This window comes from Macrobrachium rosenbergii, chromosome 9 (assembly GCF_040412425.1).
Source record: "Macrobrachium rosenbergii isolate ZJJX-2024 chromosome 9, ASM4041242v1, whole genome shotgun sequence".
In the NCBI taxonomy this organism is placed as follows: domain Eukaryota; kingdom Metazoa; phylum Arthropoda; class Malacostraca; order Decapoda; family Palaemonidae; genus Macrobrachium; species Macrobrachium rosenbergii.
The window spans coordinates 9010241-9030740 of record NC_089749.1 but is presented as its reverse complement, the minus strand read 5'-3'; the positions used below and the strand labels follow the sequence as shown (position 1 = coordinate 9030740).

Sequence of the window (20500 nt, the reverse complement as noted above, 5' to 3'; positions counted from 1 at the left end):
CAGGCGCACGGGTCGTAATGGCTGTCCGACTTCCCCGGCCGGATACGCCCTTTGTGACGGGCGTCATCACGCCTAATGGTCCGGAGTCACTTCCACTAGCAGTCATTTTTATCAGGTGTCTTCTAAGATGTGAGGGAGGGAGGGGGAGGGAGGAGGGAGGATGGGGGAGAGGAGGAGGGTGGGAGGGTTAGGTAAGGAGGGGGACCTAGACCTACATGGACACTGTTCACGCCTCTCGTATTCCTAAACTTCCACCCCCTTCCCCGTCCCCTTCCCTTGGCCCCCTTCCCCTATCTTTCTCCCTCCCTCCCTCTCCCTCTCCCTCCCCTCCACCGCGCTTTGCAAAAGTGCAAACATTATTGGAGATAGATCTTTCGGCATACTGACCAAAAACAACAGCGTGTTTCCCTGGCGTTGATTGTCCTTGCATTGTACCCTGCTGGGATTAGGGTCTTCTCATGCTGCTGTTGTTGTCATCCGGGTGTATTTATATTTAAATTTTCCTTTCTCGAACCGTTATTTATTTATTTAATTATTTTTGGCGATCAGTGACTACGTCTTCTCTCTATCGCTCATGATTGCGAGGGTATACCATTACGTAATACGTGCGATTAGTCTAATTGCACTGTTACCATGCTTCATAACTGCCAATTATCATTCCATAATAAATCAATTATCTCATGTATATATATATATATATAATATATATATATATATAATATAAATATACAATATAAATCATATTCAATATTAAGCCTTTTTCACATTGGGTGGCTTCAGAGAGACAATGAGTCTACGATCACTGGTGCATTAATACTTTGAAAGTTGAATAATGATGAATCCATTTAACATTAAAACTTCCACAAATATATATATATATATATATATATATATATATATATATATATATATATATATATATATATATATATAAGGTAACATAAGATGTGATTCGTAAGAAATGATTTAACTCTGAAGTATGGAAACTAACGATACATTTTAGGCTAAAACAAGGTTTGGTTAACTCTTGTTATCATACAACCACGCGTGGAAGCCTGCTTACCTCGAAGAAAACCGACTTCTCTCTCTCTCTCTCTCTCTCTTCAGTGCGGCTATCCTGAAACACAAGAGAGAGAGAGAGAGAGAGAGAGAATGTTGGTCTCGAATTGCAGGAATTCCTGTATTTTGTATTGTTGATCCAAGATACATGTACATTTCGCTTTGAATATACTTTTGGAAAGCTGTAACGATTTTTTTTTTTTAAATTAGCACAGCCAAAAAATTCATATTTATCGTGGTTTTTTCATATCGAAACCGTGCAGTTCATAGAATTATGATATATACATATCAGATTCTCGTTACAGTGTCAGAGCTTCGCTACAAATGGATAAGATACTCTTAGTACTAATAATTCCTCAATATTACCGTTATTATCGTTACACCTATCATTGCTTTCATCGTTCTTTCAAAAATCTGTCCAGATAAAATTATGTTACAGATAAACAAGATTACCAACTGAAAGATGGCCAAACTGACTAATTGGCGGGTTGATACGAGAATAGACTCATGCCATGCGGAAGGTGTCTGTCTGTTTGAAAGACTCTTTCCGTTTCTCTTGGGAATTTAGGACAATCAGGAAACGACTTCAGGAAATGAGAGAGAGACGGTGACGTCTGTCTGTCTATCTATCACTTGAATTTTGTTTCAAATATAGCTTTCTATACATGACCCTCTTCACGCTGCGTGTTTGTAGGCTTTTTGCGTGTTTGCAAAAGAAGTCTTGCGAGCGCCGAATGACTCATTGATTGCGGAAAAAAATGGAACCAAACGATATATAATGTAAAGGATAAAAGGAAATTTACATAGTACGAGATGGACACTCTCCTAAGTGTCGATATTTTGGCCGTTTTGTGATTTTTAAAGCCTGGTCAACTATTTCCGTTACCTTCGGCCGGAACCGATTTAAAAATTCCGTCGTTTTCTTACGTCCGATAGAAAACGGAAATCAAATCGTCTGCCATTCCAGAGAAGAAGAAGAAGAGGAAGAAGGTGGGGAGGAGGAGGAGGAGGAGGAAAAAGCGCGTCGCTTTCCCACTGCCAGACAGATGCAGGTGATCCTGCAGTGAGGAGGGAGGTGAGCTGGCGTAGTCTTTATTCACTTGTTTCCTCAGGGTTGCAGCCGTTTATTGATTATACCGTCTGTTCTATGTCTTCTCTACGCCGTGGTAAACAACAAGCGTTGTATTTTTCGTTTGTGCAGAGGGAAATCTACAGCCTAGACCTGCAAGTTACTGAATGGGACGACAAATAGTGACACTATTTACACGACGGCCGTGTTGAAAGGACGAGGCTCACCCGGCTGTTTGTTTATGTTTGTGCATTCGAAGTCAGTGAATCTCGTCAGCCGTATTTTTAATCTCTAGGAGGATAATATTTTGCGGTTGTTTATCCGTTTCAAACGCCGGTAAATCGTGTTGTTTTATCAAACGAGGGGAAACAACACCAGAGGGGAACGTTGTGGAACGTTCGCCGAAGCTGTGGACTCGTAAACACCAGATCGGTTTAAGAAAACGTTTATAGTATTCACGATAAATGTGTTTATTTTTTACTAGAATAATTTTTTTTTTTATTTTTCATATTTTATTCATGACTTCAGTCTTATGAAAACAGGAGACTGAAACCTTGAAGCTTTATAAATCCAGAAAATGAAGATAATTATGGATTTCGTTAAAATAAGAGGAATTCTTTCCTACTGGCTTTTAAAAAAAAAATTCTCGAAACCGATTGGCGCCAAACTTGGCACCGGAAAGCACATGTTGGCACCAGGCGCCCTTGACAACACACATACCCAACTACTCCGAAAATAATAATAATAATAATAATAATAATAATAATAATAATAATAATAATAATTATTATTATTATTATTATTATTATTATTATTATTATTATTTAGATAATATATTATATAAAGAGAAGGTGAACTAACCTGATAATATTATCAGAATTGATGTTACACTATTATTATTATTATTATTATTATTATTATTATTATTATTATTATTATTTAGACATTTTATTGTATAAAGAAAAGGCCAGTTAACATGATAATATTATTATCGATATTAATATCACACTGAATCATTATTATTATTATTATTATTATTATTATTATTAATATTATTATTATTATTCAGACAACATACCGTATTAAGAGAACGTCAACAACCCTGATATTATTATTATTATTATTATTATTATTATTATTATTATTATTATTATTATTATTATTATTATTATTATTATTATCATTCCCTCACAGGACCAGCCACCATTCCATCCACCACCTGAAGATGAAGACTTATCTCGTGTGCTTCCTGCTAGGCGTCGCCTGCGGTCTGGGCATCAGGGGCGTGTACCCCGCCCCTTCCAACCACGCCCTCGCCCACGCTGCGCCGCCCCCCGACCTCCTGGCACTGATGCAGGACTTCTGGCACTGGAAGACTCAGGATTTCCCTCAATTCGCTACTCAGGTTCGGCAGCCATTTTGGTGAATTTTTTTTTATTTAAATTTCTGACTCACATCGGGATCGATCCCGGGGCTTTCAGTTGGAAGGCAGAAGTTTATTTATTTCTGTGGTAATTTCTTTTGGTGAAGTTTTTTTTTTTTTATGTGTTTGAATTTTTGACCAACATCGGGATCGATCCCAGGGCTTTCAGTTGGAAGGTAGAAGTTTATTTATTTCTGTGGTAATTTCTTGTGGTGAAGTTTTTTTTTATGTATTTAAATTTTTAACCCACATCGGGATCGATCCCAGGGTTTTCAGTTGGAAGGCAGAAGTTTATCTATTTCTGTGATACTTTCTTTTGGTGAAGTTTTTTTTTATGTATTTAAATTTTTTTGACCCAGGGCTTTCAGTTGGACGGCAGAAGTTTATTTATTTCTGTGGCAATTTCTTGTGGTGAATTTTTTTTTTATGTATTTAAATTTTTTACCCGCATCCGGATCGATCCCGGGGCTTTCAGTTGGAAGGCAGAAGTTTATCTATTTCTGTGATAATTTCTTTTGGTGAAGTTTTTTTTTTGATGTATTTAAATTTTTTACCCACATCGGGATCGATCCCAGGTCTATCAGTTGAAAGGCAGAAGTTTATTTATTTCTGTTCCACGCATGATTTTGTGTTGATTATTTCTATCAAATTCATTCAGAATGTATGCATGTATTTGTGTATGTATGCGTTTATGTATGTATGTATGAAGTTCTTGTAGTGAAATCGACGTATTTATATAAATATTTGTAATTAATTTTGTAAGTTCTCAGCAGTTGTGAACAGGTTAAATTAATGTGATTAGTTTAAAGAATTTTGCCTGCTGTTTATATACGTGTGTGTAGATTATATATTATATATATATATATATATATATATATATATATATATATATATATATATATATATATATATATATATACACATTCTTATTATTGGGTTAATTATATGCTTGCAAATGAATATTATAACCCTTTTCTACAATAACCAGAGACTATTTGAACCTAATTTACATTAATAAATCAATCCTTTAACCTAATAAAAAAAAAACACTTGTTTAAAGCAGCTGGAATCAAGTATGTAAACTATATAATTCAACTTACTTCGCGCCTCATTTCCAGGTTGGCATAAACGACAACACGGCCGGGAGGTTGGACAGTCTGAACAACGAACACTTCGAAGAAAGGAGGGTACGTTGAGCCACGCTGTTTGTTTTTGTTCGTCATACGTCAGGCGTTTGTTTAGGGCGGAAATTGGACTTGGTTTGTTGACGTTCTTCCTCTGTTCATAGAATATTGGTCCCGTGGTTGTCTTGGGTTTTATTTCGTGTGTAACCGTGATTTAATTTTGTTTTTATATTGTTTTATTCAATTTATCTGCTGCGCAACCCTGATTTCATTTTGTTTCCTCGTAGTCGTCTTCGGTGATATCCGATACGCGACCCTGATTTAATTTTATTTCCCTGGCACTTGTCTTCGGTATTATCTGATACGTAATCCTGATTTAATTTTTTCCCCTTTTAATTGCCTTCGGTGAGATCTGATACGGAACCCTGATTTAATTTTATTTCCCTGGTACTTGTCTTCAGTAGTATCTGATACGTAATCCTGATTTAATTCATCTTCCTTTTAGTTAGTTTTCATTATTCTCAAGTTGTCTTCAGTAGTATCTGACGTAACCCTGATTTAATCTCGTTTCCCTTATGTTGTTCTCAGTTTTATCTGATACGTAACCCTGATTTAATTTTATTTCCCTCTTAATTGTCTTCGGTTTTATCTAATACGGAACCCTGATTTAAGTAAACATGTTCCATACAACGTATTTCCATAGTTCGATTTCACTTCACAACCTACCCATCGTTATTTAAATTATGCAATTCCCTTCAAGATAATAATTCCCCTCATTTTCTCCACTCTTAAATACGCAACCCTGATCTATCTAATTCCTGCAGAGCAAATGCGAGGAATTTCTGCAGCGCTCCGAGGCGATAGAGGCAGACTCCCTCTCCGAAGACGATCTCATCAACCTCAAGATTCTCAAGGAGGAACTTAAGACTTACATCGATAATTTTAATTACCTCAAGTAAGGACTGTTTTAAATTTATCATTCCATGTTTCGATGATTTTAAGTGCTTAAAATAAGACTTAGTTTAAATTTGTTTCTTCAAATTTTTTTTTACAGAATGTATATTCAGTTTTCAGTATTTCTTTAAAATTACCGTTATTCTCATTATTTTTAGGCCTGCTATTTTATTTTTATTCTTATTTTTATTATTAGAATTTTATATTTGCATTTACTATTATAAACGCTATTTTATTCTATTTTTTTATTTTGTTACCAGAACTTCAATCTTATTGGCCTAGGTGGGTTTAAACCCCTCCACTGGAATTTGAATTCAAACCTCGCAGAGGTCCACGGATCAATATACATATATACATACACATATATGTGTATATATACATATATATGACTTAATTCCTCTTCTTTTTTTTTTAGGTATTTCACGCCCATAACCTTCTTAGGAGGTCCTCAGCTCAGATTTAAGCAAATGGTGGAGAAAGAGATGGTTCTAGAATCTTACAACGATTATCAGAAGTTGCTTTCTAGGTAAGACTATGCAATATTGGCAGAGAGAGAGAGAGAGAGAGAGAGAGAGAGAGAGAGAGAGAGAGAGAGAGAGAGAGAGAGAGGAAATGGTTTGGAGTCAGAGTAAAGATTATCATAAGTTTCTTTCTAGGTAAGACTATGCAATTCTGGCAGGAGAGAGAGAGAGAGAGAGAGAGAGAGAGAGAGAGAGAGAGAGAGAGAGAGAGAGAGAGAGATCCGGACAGTATACTAATGCATAGTACTATAGTAATTTCAATCCTCTTTACACTTTTTGGGTTAAGCTTTTTGTTATGGAGGCAGTGTTAAGTGCTGTCTATAAATATAGTATATTTATTTTCGTCTATAAATATAGCATGTATAACAAATGTCCAATGAATATAGTGTACATAACATATTCCCATTAAATGTACACTGTACAGTATAGGCCTAGCTCAAACCACATCTAGTGAAAAGTCTTTTAAAGTAAATTTAAACAGCAGTCATGTCCACTACCGAGTGACGCCAGGTATGAATCTATGTCAACCAATCTATATACTGTAAAGGAAAGAAAAATAAAACAAAAAATCCCTTTTTTGTTCCCAGATACGGTGAGTTCCCAAGACAAGCCCAAGAAATTCTCGACTTGATGAAAGGGAATTTGGAGAGTGGCCTTATGCCATCTAACTGGTCCATGGTAAGTCACAGATGTCGAATTGTATTGAATTTTGGCTCTTATAGAAGGAGCTTAGGCCTATATTATTATAGAAGGGGATAGTCACCTAGCCTCGTGATAGAGTTTAGTCTTATGTGGTGGTAAGGCCTGAACCTATATACAGAATTTTATTGATGAACTTAAAACTCTAGGCTAATATAACATATATATATATATATATATATATATATATATATAATATTCATTTACTACTTACGTCGAGCCATGTTCTATGTTGATAATACTGCATAAACCCAATGTTTTTTTATAATGCATAATAATATCTAATGCTTCATGACAGCTCTTGGTAATGGGCAAAATTAATTAAATCATGGTTTAAAGTATTGGAATGGTTGGTTCACTTTCGATAACTAATATCAGCTTATAAAAAAACTACCAAAACCCAATCACTAGGTCTAGCTCAGCAGACCAATCGGAACCTCGTTTCTTAAAATGTATCGGTTCAGCATTCTTGAACGCTAACAAAAAAAAGCAAAAATAAACAATGAAAGATTGTGGCAACATTTTTTTAAATTTTGCTCTCTCTCTCTCTCTCTCTCTCTCTCTCTCTGTCACAGGTGGGTGTGATACAACAGCTTGACGACCTTGGGGGTCCCGTGGAGGATTCTGTCTTCTACAGGCCGTTCGTTCACACTCCGGCCACGATCTCCAGAGAACAAAGGTAAAAATAACAACGATTCTCAAAAGGAGGGAACAAAGGTGAAGGTAACAATCACTCTTAAAAAACGTGGAACAAATGTAAATGTAGCAATGATTCTCAAAGCTGTCTCGGCAATTAGGAGAGTGCAGTTAGACCTACGCAAACATTAGCATTTATTCATCTCAGATTTGCTGTTTTCTGACGCAGCTGTTTACAGGAGTCTTTCCTCACTTGGAAGAAATAAAAGACAAGCAATATATCTCGATGAACACAATGAAAAATGGAGTAATATTTTATATTTAACCGAGAAAAGTAGAAGTTTAGAATCTGCATCATTAAAGATTTCTGGCTCCCGGACTGTGAATATGTGTTGACTGATGCTCTTTTTTTTTTTTTTGTCACCAGGTCGGCGCTAAGAGAGCAAGCGGAGAAAAGGATTCAACAGGACCTTCTGCCTTCGTTCAAAAAAATTAGGGATTTTATACAGGTAAGTTCCCCATCACGATAAGCATAGACCAATACATATTGCAAACGTAAAACTGATGAACGCGTACTTAACCTGTATAAAATGAGCCAGTTGTACAACAGGTCTAGAATTCTGAAAGATAACTTTCTTTATCTCATTAGGGATTTGATATAGGTAAGTTCCCCATCACGATAAGTATAGACCAATATGTATTGCATACACTCATGAACACGTACGTAACCTGTATAAATGACCCTGCGATGAAATAGGCTTAGGATTCTGGAAATAACTTTCTTTGTATCACTGATACAGTATGCCTACGGTTCTGAAAATAACTTTCATCATCTTATTAGGGATTTTATACAGGTAAAGTCACCCTCACGATAAGAATAGGCCAATACGCATTGCATACTTACACCCATGAACGCTTACATAACCCGTATAAACGAACCTGCAATAAAATAGGTCTAGAATTCTGTGAACTTACTTTCTTTACCCTACATGGTACACTATTCCTCTCGTTCCTTCTCCCGCAGGAGGAATACCTCGCAGGCACGCGGAACGAAATCGGCGTCTCGTCTCTGGAGGGAGGGGAGGAATTCTACCAGGCCTGTCTGAAATTCCACACGTCCACTCAGCTGACTCCTCAAGAGATCCACAATTTGGGAATCAGCGAAGTTGCCCGCATAACCGAAGAGGTTGCCAAGGTGGGCTGGTCAATAATTATTCTCCTCTTGGCTCTCAAATCTATTTATTTATTTGTGAGGTTATTGTTTCTTTCCTGATGAGTGGTCTCTTCTTGCTGTTTCCCGATTACCCTGTGTTACTTCTTTATTATTATTATTATTATTATTATTATTATTATTATTATTATTATTATTATTATTATTATTATTATTATTATTACCAGACTGCAATCGACCTAGGGATGGAGGGCAAGAGTTTGGGAGAAATCAGCAGAATTGCAAAGAGCGACCCAAGTCAAAACTTCAACAGCAAAGAAGAGCTTCTGGACACGTACAGAACGGCTGTCTATAGCAAAATCTACCCCGTCATCCACACGCTCTTCGCCGAGATACCCGATATTAATGTCACGTGAGTATTGGCTTAGTCGCTTTGAGGGATAATCCTATGTTTCGTCTCTAATCTTGATTAATCACCTTGAAGATTAGGCCTATGTTATATCTTTAGTCTAGAGAACTGAATAAGGTTTAAGATTGGTTAAGATTGTTATATGATTTCTGGTCCTTGGATCAAACAGGATTAATGTTACAGTCATATGTTTGTATTTTTACATGAAATAATTCATGTCAGAACTAAAAAAATAAAACTGGTTAAGGCCCTTTCATGAATTGTTACTTGTAGAAGCCAGGTTTGATGTTGCAGTTATATGTCTGTATTTTTATATGAAATAATTCAAGATTGGTGCCACAGTTACATATTTGTATTTTTACGTGAGATAAATCCTTTAAAAATACAAAAAAATAAGACTTTAAGACAGTTTTATTGTTTATGTCACTTGTTTAAAACGAGCTGGTATTACCGTCATATTTTTGTATTTTTACATGAACTCATGTAAAAATACAAAAATAAGACTTTAATACAAAAATAAGACTTTAATGTCCTTTCATGATTTCTGGTACCTGTATCAAACAGGATTGATGCTACAGTTCTATATTTGTATTTTTACACGAAGTGATTCTGATTTTAGTATTGTTTCTCTCTGCAGGGTAGAGGGAAAGGACAATCCCAACGCTATCTACGCATCCTACAGTGATCCCTCAATGGACGGCACGCGCCCTGGGACCTTCTACTTGAATACCTACATATACGATCAGCAGTAAGTTCGGCTCTTTGTCCTTTTTCAGACAATGCACAGAAGACAGAAACTGGTCTGATGAACATTGCCTTATTCTGAATCTGGACTGAGTTCTTCCGTGTAACATTTAAAGAAAGGATTGGAACTGTGCTTGGAATGAGTTGGTTATGAACTGAAGCTCAGACAATAATGGCTCAGCGGATTGGGTGTTCCTTACGATGTGACACTGGTCAGCTAGACCTATGTTAAGCGTCTGGCTAAGTTACCTGCTGACAATAACAGAGATTTGACTGATAAAATAAATGAAATATTAAATAAACAAGTTAATTAATTAATGTATAAATAAATAAACCCCAAAAATTGTAACTGGCTTGATATTAACTAGTTTGACAACGATCTAGTTTGCTTGACAATCTCCCATTGGCTCTCATTTTCCCATATTCTTTTAAACACTTTCACTAACCACCATTCTTCTTCTTCTTCTTCTTCTTGCAGCAAGAAGTACGAAGTGATGGCCCTCTCGCTGCACGAGACCATCCCGGGCCACCACCTGCACTCCACCTACATGAGAATGAACCCGTCGACGCCGGACTTCCGGAAATACGTCGATTTCTCCGGGAAGGAGGAGATCCCCGCCAAGTTCCCTCTCCACACGGCGTTCCTGGAGGGCTGGGGACTCTACTCGGAGTATCTAGGGCAAGAATTAGGACTGTACGAAGATCCCTACCAGAGGTAAGGAAAGGTTTTGCTCTGAATGTTAGTATTAGGGACAGACTGTCGTTGCCTACAGTTGGCACGCGTGAAAGATTGCAGTGCACATATTTTAAGATTCTCTTTGTCGTTTACAGTAGTTATTTATTTGTATCAGTAATTTGGTCTATGTCAGTGTTTGATTTTAGGCTCACAGTTGGTTAGTCTGTGCTCTTTCAAAAAGTCAACAGTATATATAATATACCTTTTATAAGACTTCAGGTATTAAACATTTATTTTTTAGCATTGCCATAAGTGTTGCTTGAAACCTTGCAAGCAGATAAACTACTCATTTTCCTTAGTTTATCCTCTGTAAATAAAAAAAAGGTTAGTTGTTTCCAATAAACAAGCAAAAACTACCTTTTCTCCAGACTTCATTAAAAATAACAGGAACCTTTTTTTCGAGAAATGAATGAGATTTTTGAGATTCCATCTCTCAGAAGCTCTCTACTAATAACAATGAGATATTTGATGTTTTGTCTTTTAAAATACATCTATTAAAAAGAAACAAATGATTGAAGTTTTGGAGGTTTTCTATTTTAAAAGACTTCTGTATAAAAAAAATTATATCATGAGGTTTCGCCTTTTAAAAGATCTCCTTTCAAAAAAATAAAGAAAAAGATTTCGAGGTTCTGCTACCCCAAACATTCACTATTCAACCCTAACCAACATAAATTCACATCCCCTCTCCCCCCTCAGACTCGGGCGCCACTCCTTCGAACTCCTACGGGCGAGCAGACTAGTCGTGGATACTGGAATCCACGCCCTCGGGTGGTCCAGAGCTCAGGCCAAGGAGTACCTCTTAGGAAAACACGGCCATGACGGAGGAAGCCATCAATGTGAGTCACGCGAACGAGATGTGTGTGTTTATCTCGTTCGTTCTCAGCTTGAGTAACATTAAAGGAGTTTTTCAGAATCCGCAGCAGAATAGGGGGTTATTTTGGCAATTAAGTACGTTTCAGTTATGGCTAGTTCTGCAAAGCTCTCGTTCGTTATCACAGTCATATATATCCCGTAGTGCTCCTCAAGTGGTTCTTGGGAGCGTCCCTCTCATAGGCCACTAGCTGCAACCCCTTTCATATTGTTTACCCCGTCTTACTTTCGTCAGCCATCTCCTAACAATTGCTTCATAGTGCACCTGCGATGTTTTCCTCCCGTTACACCTTTCAAACATTTTTACTGTCAATTTCATTTTCAGAACTGAATGATCTCATAGGTTCCTATTCTATTCACAGTCATATGATTCTCGTCATTAATTGTAGTGATAGTATTAGTAGTAGTATTATTATTAGTCAGAATTAAATTATCCTCGCTGTTATTAGTTTAAACACAAATTTGATGATGTAGAGAATTAATTTATTTCATATCTAATTAGCTTATTGAAGCTCCACTAAGATTGATTTAACTCTCCACTTTCCCCATGCTCTTTTATGCTTTTTTTTTTTTATACAAATCTTATGAGCACTTGTCCATGACGCTTTCTGAAAATGCTTGTCATAAATTTAAGAACTATCAAGCAAATGTTATTGGTAATATTTATTTGAATGTTAGAAGGGTAATGTTAGTGGTCAACGTTCCTGAGAACTTTGTGATTTTTAAAGCATTTTTTCTGGCTGTAATAAAAAAAAAACATTAAATTCAGTGCTGTTTAGTATTGCGTCAAGAAGTCTTGAAAGATTTAGTATTATTTATCGACAAGAGCTGAGAATTGTACAACTCGGTCTACGCTGCACAGATTGCCTTGTGATTGTACTTGGTCTGCACTGTACATGTTACCTTGTGATTGTACCCTTCTGTCATTGTATTTTTAATATCCACGATCTGTTAGTACAATAGATTAGAGAAATAAATTACAAATGGATTCCATTATCTGTTCAACAGATCCAGGTCAACCGCTACATAACATGGCCGGGGCAAGCCTGCTCCTACAAAATCGGCGAGATCAAAATCAAGCAGCTACGTCAGAAGGCCGAGAACGTCCTCGGGAAACTGTTCAACATCAAGGCCTTCCACAGCGTCGTCCTGCACTGCGCAGGCCCCCTGAAGCTGCTGGAGGAGTGCGTGAACAACTACATAGAAACGGCGAGCGTGATAGAACCCGAAGAGGAAGAAGAAGAGGAGAACGGGGAGGAGGCCCTAGGAGCCAACGGCGAGGGGGGAGACTCGGCCCCTGGAGGGGGCTCAGGTGGCGAGGGCGAGGACTCAGATAGTGAGACTAGCGGAGGAGGAGCCCTTAGCGCTCATACCGCCCACGGCGGCGTTTTATTACATTCTGTGATCTTGACTGTATCTATAGTTTACCCGGTTGTTACCTATCTATATAGATAGTCTCCTTTAGTCATCTGTTTTTAGTAACAATTGCCAAACGAACAAGAATGGAGATTCGTGAGTGTTTTGTTTCGCACGTCAGATGTACATTTTTTTCATAGTGTTCACGTGTGTACATTAGTGTGGTGTGTTTGTGTGCGTTGTGATGCTTTTGATTCATATCATAGTCATTATATTGTAAAATATTCTATCAATAATATAAATATATAAAGACTTCCCACTGCTTTTTATTTCCTGAAACGGTAATGTTTCAATTCCCAAAATAAACAGTGTTATTTTTACTTAAATATATATAAATATTTAATAGAAAAAACATTTCATAAGTATTACTGCAGACAATCATGTCTTCGTTGGTACTGTACTCATGTGTCATGTAAGTCGACAAGAAAAAAAATTGCAATATGTTCATGTTTATTTGCTTCTTGCATTGGTCTGCTTCATACAGAGTAATATATGACAGTAGTACAACTGAAACTTTCTTTTTAATCTGGATAAATTGCTTATTGATCATTATTAATATGTATTATCTAGCAAAAAGGTTGAATGGGATTCTAGCTTGCTTATTTGAAGATTCTTGCAAATGAATAAATTTTCGTTATCGTTATGGAGCTATTTGTCACCCACAAAGACATTTAGTGAGTTATGGTAATAACTGATATTCACCAATATATTCAAAATAAAAAAAAATTACTCGAAAAATTAAGAAGGAAAACTCTAGTGATTCAGGTGGTCACTAGATGACACTTCTGCTCCCTGGTGCTTGAAGATCCTTGGCAGAAAGTTATTCTCAAGTGTCAAGACATTGCTTCAGTCAGTCGAGGGCAATACACCCGTGTTTTCGATCTCAAATTTTTGTAGTTTTATTGTTTTAAGTGTACTTATTGGGGAGATAGTGAAAATGAATTGTTTTATGGTGAGTGTTCTAAATTGGTTATTTTGGTTTGTATTGTGTTTAGTATACAATTGTAAATTTCTTCAGATCATGTGATCTCTGGATTGTTGTACTGGTAGCAGCTTTAGATTAGGTTACGTGTGCTGGGACTGTATTTATTATGAATTGCTCTACCCAGCTTTTTTAGGCTATTCTAAAGGTTGTTTAAATGTGGTAACAGGAATCCTTATTTTAAGGACTTGATTTTCATGATTTTGGCCTAAAATTTAGGTTTCAGAAGAGTTCAGTAAGTTATTAGGCATAGGCGTCTGATTTTTAATTCAGTCCAATATTCCCCCCATCCAGTGCCATGAGATTTTAATGGCCTTGACGTCAGATAATTGGTAAAAGGCTAAATCTTAAGTTGCTTTGGCATTAAAATTTAACTGTAGATGTCTTTGGCATACCCATTTCAATTTCAAAATTTACTACTGGAACCTCTATAGCTTGTAATTCATAGTTAATATCCATTTACTGTGATTTATTTTTGGAAGCTGATCATGATTAGCAAGGGTACTTGATCAATTGCTGAAACTTTTCGGTGGGATAAATCTTGTGTAGGATGCAGGAAACATGGCACCATATTTAGTACTTTAAAAGTTTTTGTCTCATTTTCAAATGGTTGCATATTGGCTCTTCTAATCCCATAACAAAGGATTTGGGATGTGGCTAGGTTAGGATTCCCATGTCTCTCCCTACCCTCTTAATTTTTTACCGTAAAGCTCCTAAACTGTGAGGTTTGGTGATGTAATAGCAAATTAATGAGACATGGCTTTAGGTTTACTTTTAACCTATAAGATGGTGAAAATGGGATGCTTGTTTGATTTAATAGCTTCTGTGAGAACCTTGCTTTAGAACTTGATAGTTCTGGCTTTGCTTTTGAAGGATATCTTACTCCATTGTCCCCTCTTGACTCATTTATCCATTTTGAGTTGCTCTTTAGCAGTACAGTTTAGTAAAATGTGGTGTGATGTTCTGACATGCATTATCAGTAATATTTTAACAGAATGTGCATTATAATGTTTTAATATACTTAGGGCTGTAAATTATCCTGAATGACCAAAATTAGTATTAAACTTCTGTAGATGGTGTTGAGCCTCATGGTTGGATAAAAATCTCAGTCTTAGGCTAGGCTAATGAGTTTAATCATGGGAGCTACATCCTCCTAGATTTGGCCTGTGGTAGAATGTCTCAGTGTAAGCTTAAGAAGGTTAAACTAGATCTGTTAACTTTTTAGTATTCCCCCCACCCAAAAACCCAGGCTTCACCAGTTTTAAGACCTAATAAATCCCAAACCTTATTAAAGGTCCCCCATATTTACATCCTTACTAAGATTAAAAATATTAGACCTAAGTATTTATAGCTGTTAAGTGTAAGTAAGTTCTAAATATAGTAACTAGTTTGCCTGTAGTGGTTCTTTTATGCAGCAGCACACTGCCCGACATGGATCAGGCACCTGTAAAGAGCTAAGGTGAAATTCATATTCAAATTCACTCTGTCATCAGAGACAAGCTATTCCATTATGAAATGTACACTGTCAAAGCACTCACATTTTTCAGTTTTGAGACACTACATTTTCAATCTTTGATGTAAAGGGGCTTATTTTTAGTATATACATAAGTGGGAGAAGTTTATACAGTTTTAGGGCAACTAATTATCTCTCAAACCATTTAAGTATTTAATTTGTGAACCATCTTTAACTAGTCTTTTTTTTTTTTGGCTGTATTATACGCAGGTAGTTGCTCAAATACAACGAAAACTGGTGAAAACCTTGTCATTGGATATACTGTATTTTGGGGGCCTGACAGGCTAAGCTAAGGATTTAGTGTCAGCTAAAATATTGTTTATAACTACGTGTGCATAGAGAGTTGGACGCCCGCTCACGTGAATTGAATGCGTGTTGAGGCAACTTTGTTGCTATGAAAATCCTCCGTAATTTATCGTGAAAGTTTATCCTTTTATCTTGCCAATTGCCATTTAATTGCTAATGGGATTTATGTATGCAAGTCTTAATTTGATAAATAGGCTAACAGTTATACACTTAAGTGTTGGGGTAGTGTTTAGCAAATATTTTTTTTCCCTGGATACTGGAGTGACTTCTAACAGTTGAGCTTGATCTTCACGCGCCTGTTCGGCTGCATATCCATCTAAAGACTTTCTAGCGATATAAAGACCACGGTCAGTCCGCTACGCCAAGCCTGCCCTTTATTGATACCTTCTGCCGCTTTTCAGTTAATGGAGGGACAGTTATGCATGACTGGAGACTATTAATCCAAAGTATAGCTGCAACTTTGTGATTAGCTGAGTTTGGTGAGAATGTCTGTTGACAGCTTTTTAATTTGGTGCCTCGTCCAAATTAAATGTTCCCATTGTTTCTGGAATGATGAAGTTTCTTGTGCAGTAAGCAGCTTTACTAAGTAATTTGGGTGGCATATGCCACTGCTGTGGTTTTTGGTATGTCCTCGTTACGTTCTGGATGGTCTGCCCCAGCTAATTTCTTAGGGTTGAGCATAGTTTTCAACTTTTCAAGAGTGGACAGAATGTCATAAGGAACCAGATGTGTTAGTAATAAGGGGGCTGACCATTGAGGTGAAATAATTTTATCTAATTTATTGACCTGCCAAAAGATGGCTTATAAGTACAGTATGCAGTTAAAAAATTATTTGCTTTACTGGAACGGGTTATATAGTGTAAGTTGAAGTACCTCAGTGTCATCATACTGTAATAACAATCTCAAAAGTAATTTTGGAAAAGTTTTCCATGGAGGAGCTTGGAAACCACCTTGTTTTTTTGTGTAAAGATGATAATGAAATCTTGCCTAGTTAAGTATAGCAGAAAAAACATCAGGAGATCCATTAATTTCAAATTCATGGGTCAAGTGACAATACTGTAGATAAAATCGTAGGACCTACAAAGTGAGTCCTTCAGGTTTCTATAAATACAGTACCAGTAATTTAGTATTGCTTTTTGTCTCATAAAGACCCGAATGTCCATAAATAATTTAAATGCAGTGTCTCTTCAGGTTTAGCTAATTAGGCATTTTAAATTTGTTCTTCCATTTGTGCTACACATTTGAAATTGTTCTTCACTGTTAGCCATCCTTCATCACTGGAAAAGTCTCATTGGTTGGAAGAATTCTAATCTATGAAAGGTATTTTTTGGTAATGAACTGTCAACAGGAGTAGTAATTGCTAAACATTTAGTAGCTAAAATAAACTTTCGAGTAAGCATTTTCAGTGAAACTTTTGGGTGTAGTGCACATAAGTTGTAAAGAAATGCCTTTATATAGGTGACAAGGCTACAAATGGAATTTAAGGTTTTGAAAGAACAGTTGAATTTCAGTGACAACGTTATAGAAACTTTAAATTCCATTAAGGTAATTCTCAAATTACGTGCTTGACTTCATGGTAATGTGATAAGCGAACCTGAGGAATTGTAGTTTTGCAATGTATGACTTCATGTGGTCAGCCATTTTCTGAAGGTACTCTAAAGCATTTTGTATGTTGCCTAGAGGGTCCTGAATCTGAACGGCATGATCTTGGCCACCGTGATATTCAAGGTAGAACCTCACAGTATTATACAAGAATGATGCTATTATGGGATAGCTAAGATATCACATTGTTTTGTACAAGATACTATATTTAGAATATTATTTCACTAGATACCCAGGGATAAAGACGTTTTTGCTGGAGGACTGTCAGGGTTTTGTAACTAAGTACAGTAATGGAAATTTTTCTTATTGCAGGTTGTACTAGTTTTAGGCATGGCCACAGCTAAACCAAGCATGGATGATGAATCTGTAAGTACTGTAGTGGAATGTAGAGGCTCAAGTCTTGGAAGGAATGCCCTTTGGAGTTGTTTTAGGTTTTACTTATGAAAGATACCTAGGTGGTTGACATTTACTTTCAACTCCAGTATTGAGGCCTGAAGTCCAAAGTTTTAGGCTCTTGCTACTAGGAGAGATTTCTAGTTTGTATAACTCAAATAATGACAGAGTTAGTACCTGAGGGAACAGCACTGTTTTTTTTTGTAATGAGGCTATAACGTGAGTACTTTTGCATGAGCGTTGTTGAACATACACGCAGAACCCTTTGATGGTAACTCTAAAGCTACAGATCTATTCAGTGTATTGTTCTGAGTTACATTTTTAATAGCGTAGGTGCCAAGAGTTAGTGTTTCTTTTCACGTATAGACTGGATTACAAAGATAAGACTTGACAGTTGCTGACTCGATCAAAAAGAATGTCTTTTGTTAAGGCAGTGAAAGTAAATGTTTTGATAAATTTGGGTTTATTTGGAAAATCTCAGATAACGGGTAATTTATGCCTTGCCATTTTAACAAGTGAAGGTCGCTCAAAGTACTGTAATGTATTAAAGTAGAAAGAAATGTAACTTGGGTAACATATCAACATAGTTGCAAGCTGTAGTAAAAGAGAGTAGCCTTTAAATTAAACTCTTGCTTGATTGGATCACAACTATCCTGCTTTTTGACAACTCTACAAAAGTAAAATGTTGTGAATGATCTTGAGCAATATACTAGTGTGAGGATTGTTGTAGGTTAGTGGAGCAGTGATGACATGGATCTAGGAACTAGGGCACACATTCTTCCCAGATTATTTGGTTAACTGCCCATCAGGAATGTGAAACTGCCATTCAAAAAGCCAAAGGTATGCAAGCAGGAAGAATTGGTATACTGCACAGTACTGTATCAAAAATACGTGCAAAGATTTAGTGCAGCAGAAAAAGCTCAAATGACTAATAGGAGTGCCTGAGAGTTGAATTTGATTGGAAGTTCTTACGTTCATAGCTTACATGTAAGCTCTTCCTTAATCTAATACGTGCTGCCCTGATATTTTCCCACAATGTGCAGTAATCATTTGAGGTATGAGGGATGTCTCTTGTAAAAGCTGCATTTTTTTTTTTTCCAGTCTGTAAAAATGAATGCGGCAGAGAGGGGACATGGTTACTCCATGGGAAAGGAAACTCTAGATGATGACGATGAAGCCACAGTGTCTGTGGATGACGGCTGGAATGCCCTGCATGATAACGATCACCATGCGAACATTGAAGATGGAGGGGGCTCAGACTCATCTTGGGATGCTTTAGAAGTGGGTGATGATCAGGGTGTGACTGCAGATTATTACCAGAGTTTTATGGTGGCTGAAATGGCTGATATTCTCATGGATTCGCCTCTAAATGAAGAGGGCGCTGAGGGACGGTAAGTTAAGCCATTGCAACTGGAAGTATTTTTTTTTTTATCTTTATTTCATGGCCACAAGAGTTTGAGCTTTGGCAGTTAGAGGTCTGGGCCAGAATTAATTTTTCTATAAACCTTATCACTAGACTAGTGTAACACAAGTGCAGTAATTATAACTTTTTGTGCTTAATAAACTTACAGGAAGAGACATTTTGTTACATGGTGTATATTTTTTGCTGAGGGTTCTTTTAATTATGCATTGGTTTTTTGCATCTTCCTGTATTCTGTTCCTAGTTGTGAAGACTGACAAATTGACTTATTTGTTAGAAGGGTTCAGTTATGGACTTTTAAATCCACTAATAAGACTTGTACTAAAATTTGTATAAAACCTTTTTTTCAGGTTTTTCTTGTGTAAGAAGTGTTTAAAGAAATATGTGAAGTGCAAGGGCATCTGTAGAAGTCTTTCCACGATCAATGGCCACTCGTCAGACATGGTACCTTGCAGCACCACATGTTTGCAGAGATTAAGTGCATGCTGCTTCAAAAAATTCAGAGCAACTAAAGAAACCATTGGGAGTGGACTCTCATCCTTGTTTAGAAGGAAGCAAAATCAGACTTCCGACACTCCGAATCCACAGGTTTCTGCGAGTCAGACTGCACAGGATGCAGAAGGCATCACTTACACCCAGGTTTACGGAAACCCTTATCAACCAGGCCCCGGTACCAATTTCTTCCAAGGTGCCTCCAACAAATTTAACCAGGGATCTGGGCCTGGTGGGCCTGGCTTCTTTCAGAACCTGAAACAGCCGTTTCAGCAGGGCTCGGGAGGAAACTTTTTCCAGGGTAACAAAAACCCTTTTCAGTGGGGAATGCCCAATTTTCAGGTGATGAATCCGTTCTTCGCATTTCCTGGCTTCCCAAAACCTACTCCTGTGTTTGGGAACGATGGCTCACCAACAGTGGTGGTCACCTCAACTGTTCAAGTGTTGGTGACCACTTGCCAACTTAACACTGACACTACAACTACAATGACTGAAACTACAACTACAATGACTGACACTACAACTACAATGACTGACACTGACACTACAACTACAACGACGTTAGTCTCGACAGAAACAAGTGAACTTACATCAAGTGAGTTCCCAGATCCTCATACCAGTGCTGTAATGACTGAGAGTACACACATGCCAGATCCAATTTTGGTGACTGAAACAATACATCCAGTACATCCAGGCTATGGTTCTCCCAGTAATCCAGGCTATGGTTCTCCCAGTAATCCAGGCTATGGTTCTCCCAGTAATTAGAATTTATCCTCACTCCACAGAAGTAAGTAGTGGCTTTCAGAATCCTTGTGAGGTACCAAAGGTACTGTGTGAATTTTTTAAGAAGCTGAAAGTTAAGATCGTAAATATTGTACACATGTAAATAAACTAATTAACTTTTTCAGTATGTTGTCTTTACCTCGATGGAATTGATACAGGTACTTATTGTAGGCAAGTG

The 20500-nt window shown here is 37.0% G+C and overlaps 2 protein-coding genes across 3 annotated transcripts in view; both read left to right on the top strand.

The window, feature by feature from the left end:
• The window catches only part of LOC136841423 (uncharacterized), a 91454-nt gene extending 78367 nt beyond the window's left edge, over positions 1–13087 (top strand). The window contains 14 exon segments of the mRNA XM_067108350.1: positions 3323–3533; positions 4670–4738; positions 5500–5630; positions 6045–6155; positions 6738–6828; positions 7425–7528; positions 7913–7994; positions 8510–8680; positions 8884–9068; positions 9703–9813; positions 10288–10524; positions 11242–11347; positions 11349–11381; positions 12424–13087. Coding sequence (XP_066964451.1) covers positions 3323–3533; positions 4670–4738; positions 5500–5630; positions 6045–6155; positions 6738–6828; positions 7425–7528; positions 7913–7994; positions 8510–8680; positions 8884–9068; positions 9703–9813; positions 10288–10524; positions 11242–11347; positions 11349–11381; positions 12424–12870 — 2089 coding nt within the window. The 3' untranslated portion in view covers positions 12871–13087.
• A 505-nt stretch (positions 13088–13592) lies between these two features.
• Positions 13593–20443, top strand: LOC136841417 (uncharacterized). Of its 2 annotated transcripts, XM_067108342.1 has the most exons (4): positions 13593–13783; positions 17547–17600; positions 18729–19018; positions 19398–20443. In XM_067108342.1, exons 1-4 carry the CDS (start codon positions 13769–13771, stop codon positions 20302–20304), a joined length of 1266 nt encoding a protein of 421 aa, XP_066964443.1. In that variant the 5' UTR covers positions 13593–13768; the 3' UTR covers positions 20305–20443. The 2 variants fall into 2 exon arrangements, with proteins under 2 accessions (XP_066964443.1, XP_066964444.1); XM_067108343.1 differs by lacking the exon at positions 17547–17600 and having other exon boundaries at positions 13648–13783.
• Positions 20444–20500: the final 57 nt, after the last annotated feature.

What these genes read in the sequence shown, in the direction of transcription:
- LOC136841417 (XM_067108342.1), top strand. An exon ending in CAAGCATGGATGATGAATCT is followed by an intron (nt 17,601 to 18,728) that starts GTAAGTACTGTA and finishes TTTTTTTTCCAG; the next exon opens with TCTGTAAAAATGAATGCGGC. An exon ending in GAAGAGGGCGCTGAGGGACG is followed by an intron (nt 19,019 to 19,397) that starts GTAAGTTAAGCC and finishes CCTTTTTTTCAG; the next exon opens with GTTTTTCTTGTGTAAGAAGT.